The 3,775-nt window shown below is 60.8% G+C and overlaps 1 protein-coding gene across 7 annotated transcripts in view; it reads left to right on the forward strand.

Moving 5' to 3' along the window:
* The window catches only part of CLN8 (ceroid-lipofuscinosis, neuronal 8), a 22,458-nt gene that overhangs the window by 17,630 nt on the left and 1,053 nt on the right, over positions 1 to 3,775 (forward strand). For 6 of the 7 annotated variants that reach the window (XM_005880663.2, XM_005880666.2, XM_005880664.2 and 3 more), the window contains exon 2: positions 1,155 to 1,821. In XM_005880663.2, coding sequence (XP_005880725.1) covers positions 1,279 to 1,821 — 543 coding nt within the window. In that variant the 5' untranslated portion in view covers positions 1,155 to 1,278. Of the gene's footprint in view, positions 1 to 844; positions 929 to 1,154; positions 1,822 to 3,775 lie in introns of those variants that run through there. The other variant, XM_014528692.1, reaches the window with a different exon arrangement.

Below are 3,775 nucleotides of genomic sequence, written 5' to 3' on the forward strand. Positions count from 1 at the left end.
GGCCTCCTGCACTGGCCCCCGGGGTCAGCACCGTGAGCACCTGGGAGCCTCCGCTGGGGAAGGTGGAGAGTCGGAGCTTGTAGGAAGGCCCTTCCCCGCCCGGGCAGCCCTGGCCTGGGAGGGCCTGGGGGAAGGGAGGTGGGAGCTGGCCTGAGGGAGAGGCGGGGAGTGAGGACCCGCTAGGCCCAGGCCGGGGCCAGGAGAGCCGGTGTTTTCAGAAACTAGAGGTGCACTGGGCGGTAGCGGGGGAGGTGCAGGGAGGCAGGGGTCCTGGGGGCTCCGAGGCCACCTGGTCAGGCTCTGACGGAAGGGGCGAGAGGAGGAGCCCAGACCGGACCTGTCCCGGGAGGACACACCTGTAGTGACAGGCCAGGTGGCCTCAGGGGGGCGGGGAGGTCAACTTGAAGCCCGTTTTCCGTGGTCTCTGTTTGTCAAACCCAAGTCGCTGGAGAAGTGGATGGGTTGTGAGCAGCAGGATGGCAGTGGGCCATGAGGGCGAGCTTCTGTGCTCTGTTGCTGCAGAGAAAGGAGCTGCCTGTGAGGAGGTAACCTGCCCACAGTACTTCCCCACCAGCGCATGGCCGCGGCCCCCGGGGGGAGTGGGTCCTGAAACTGCCCGAAAACTCCCCCGCCCTTGGTTAAGTCGCTCTGATGTGCTTGGTTTAGGGGTGTTTTCACGGTTAGAAGGAGGACCTGCTTTTCCTCCGTCATGGGGGGCACCAACACCTACTGTGCGCCAGACCTGGCTCAGTCCCTGGACGCACAGCGCCTTCTGGTGCTCACGCAGAGTGGCCCACTGTGGACGGCGGCGCCAAGACCTGGCTGCAGGGGCCTGACCCCAGGCGAGCTGGCGCGGTCGGTCCGCGGCCTGTGCTGGGAATGTGGTTCCGCCTACCCTGGGGTCTGGAGGCGAAAGGCTGCATCCAGTGTAAGGACCTGGGGTCTGGCCTGGGATGACCTCCGAGAGGGGGAGGGGGCCTCCGTCTTTCACGTGACTTTCTTTCTCATATGTGACCAGTGAGCGTCCTCTGGCTGTGCCAGTGCCTTCAAACAGGCCTGAGAGTGAAGTCATGTGGACCTGGAGCCGTGTTGTGTCCCCGCTTCAGTTCAGCCGATGTAAAGGCAGATGTAAAGGCAATTGTCTTTCCTTCCAGGCTGAAGGCGGATACATGAAGACCCCAGCGACCACGGCCCTGGCCCTTTGTCGTGGACGAGACTCCGTGTGGGGCCCCGCAGCCCTGTGCTGACTGCGCTCGCTGTGACCCAGGACTCGGGACAATGAGTCTCGTGGGCGACCAAGGGCCATCGGAGAGCATCTTTGACCTGGACTACACCTCCTGGCAGATCCGTGCCACGCTGGTGGCCGCCGGCTTTGCCTTCTACCTGGGCGTCTTCGTGGTGTGCCACCAGCTGTCATCCTCTCTGAACGCCACGTACCACTCCCTGGTGGCCAAGGAGAAGGTCTTCTGGAACCTGGCAGCCACGCGGGCCGTGTTTGGTGTGCAGAGCACAGCCGCGGGTCTGTGGACGCTGCTGGTGGACCCGGTGCTGACGGCCGACAAGGCGCACGCCCAGCAGAGCTGGTCCTGGTTCCACGTGGCCACGGCCACCGGCTTCTTCCTCTTCGAGAACTCGGCCCTGCACCTGTCCAATGCGCTCTTCCGCACCTTCGACCCCTTCCTGGTGCTCCACCACCTCTTCGCCTTCCTGGGCTTCCTGGGGCTGGCGGTGAACCTGCAGGCCGGCCACTACCTGGCCATGACCACGCTGCTGCTGGAGGCCAGCACGCCCTTCACCTGCGTGTCCTGGATGCTGCTGAAGGTGAGCACCGCCTCCTGTCAGGTCCTGCTCCGCCCAGGAGCTGAGCGCCGTGTCCGGCTCGCGTGGGCCGTGGGGTCGTCAGCAGACGGAGCGACTGCAGGCGGCATCGGCAACAAGCTCTTTTTGGTTGAATTTAATTTTATTCATTTTATTTATTTTTTAAATATGTTTATTGATTTCAGAGAGGAAGGGAGAGGGAGAGATAGAAACACCAATGATAAGAGAGAATCATGGATCGGCTGCCTCCTGCATGCCCCCTACTGGGGATCGAGCCCGCAACCCGGGCATGTGCCCTGATCAGGATCGAACCCGGGACTTTTCAGTCTGCAGGCCGATGCTCTGTCCCCTGAGCCATACCAGCCAGGGCTAACTTTATACATTTTAAAGAAATCGCTTAAATGGGGCTGGGGAACCTGCAGCTGAGGTGCGTGCCCTTGACCGGGAGTCGGACCCTCAGTTGGTCCAGGATGGGCTTCACGGCATCCTGCTGGGCGCACAGTCACTGTGGACAAGGACATGTCCAGGCGCTGTGTGATGGACATGGGCTAATCATCACGTGGCAGTCTCACCTGCGGGGCCTGGGTGTGCCGCCTCCCTGGGCACACGCCTCCCTGGGCACACGCCTCCCTGGGCACACGCCTCCCTGTGACATGCGTCGGAGCAGCCCAGGTGGCGGCGGGTGAGGCCTGAGCAGGTGCCACGGAGCCCGCTTCCCCTGGTGGCCACAGCTGGGGTGCCGGGTCGGATCCTAGTTCTGCTTTTAGAAGATGGAACCCCACACTTTCCCACTGCGGCTGCACGATGCTCATGCCCACAGCCCACAGCGCTGCCTGCCTTTCTCTTTCCCTGGGGCCATCTGGCAGAGGGAGGTCGGTCTCGCTGGTCTGACGCCCTTTCCCAGCAGCTCCTGGCATCAGCGCTCTCAGGTGGCTGTCGCCCGTTAGTCTTGGGAAAACTCTTCAGTCCCGAGCCCACTTTTTAACCCGATTCCTTGCTTTTAGACCAGTGGTTCTCAACCTTGGCTGCACATTAGAATCACCTGGGAATCTTTTTAAAATCCTGATTTCTGGGCCTCATCCTCCGGAAATTCTGTGTCTTTGTTATGGGGTGGGGCCACAACATTAGTAACAAAGAAAGAATTTCCGGAGGATGAGGCCCAGACATCAGGATTTTAAAAAGATTCCCGGGTGATTCTAATGTGCAGCCAAGGTTGAGAACCACTGTTTTAGACTATTGGCTGCTATTGGCTGCATGGTTCTTACATCCGCTGGAGGTTACTCTCACCACATACATGACCGACAGGTGTCTGCCGCCACCTCAGGCCTCCTTCCCGGGCTGTCTGTCTCCTTTTCGAGGAGCGCAGCCACACGCAGCCCTGCCTGTGACTTTTTATATTTGAAGTTTTTTATTTTGTGTACAAAGAGCTAGCATCTGTCCTAAGGTAGATGGAGGTCTCGAATGGCCCTTCCTGGAAGTTCACTTAGCGAAGCCCATGTCCTCGCGCGCTGGCGGGAACACGGGTGCACACGTAGAGGCCGCGCCTCCGGGTCAGACCGTGCAGGCTGAGCAGTTGCGCCGGAACGAGAGCCCTGGCGAGCGTCCTCGGGGCTTCAGCAGAGTTGCTGGGGACCCATCTTGCTCTCTCTAGCAACGAGGCAAAGCCCCCCTTGAACTTCTGCTTCTGTTGCCCACAGTCCGGTGTCAGAGGCCTGAAATCCTAGCCGAGACCAACATGAGACGGGACCCTTGCAGGCTGGCTTTGTGGGTTTAGCTGCAACCCCTGGAGGCTAGGTGTCGTGTGAATTAGAATGACCTGAAGGCAGGTTCCCTGTGGCTGAGTCCCAGGGCCACTGGGATAAAATACACAACAGCCCAGAGACCAGGGATGGCCTCGCCCTGAGCGACGCCTGGGCTGTCCCCAGGGGAGGGCTGGTCAGCAGGCCCAGCGCCCGTC

This window comes from Myotis brandtii, unplaced genomic scaffold (genome assembly GCF_000412655.1).
Source record: "Myotis brandtii unplaced genomic scaffold, ASM41265v1 scaffold646, whole genome shotgun sequence".
NCBI classification, from domain to species: Eukaryota; Metazoa; Chordata; class Mammalia; order Chiroptera; family Vespertilionidae; genus Myotis; species Myotis brandtii.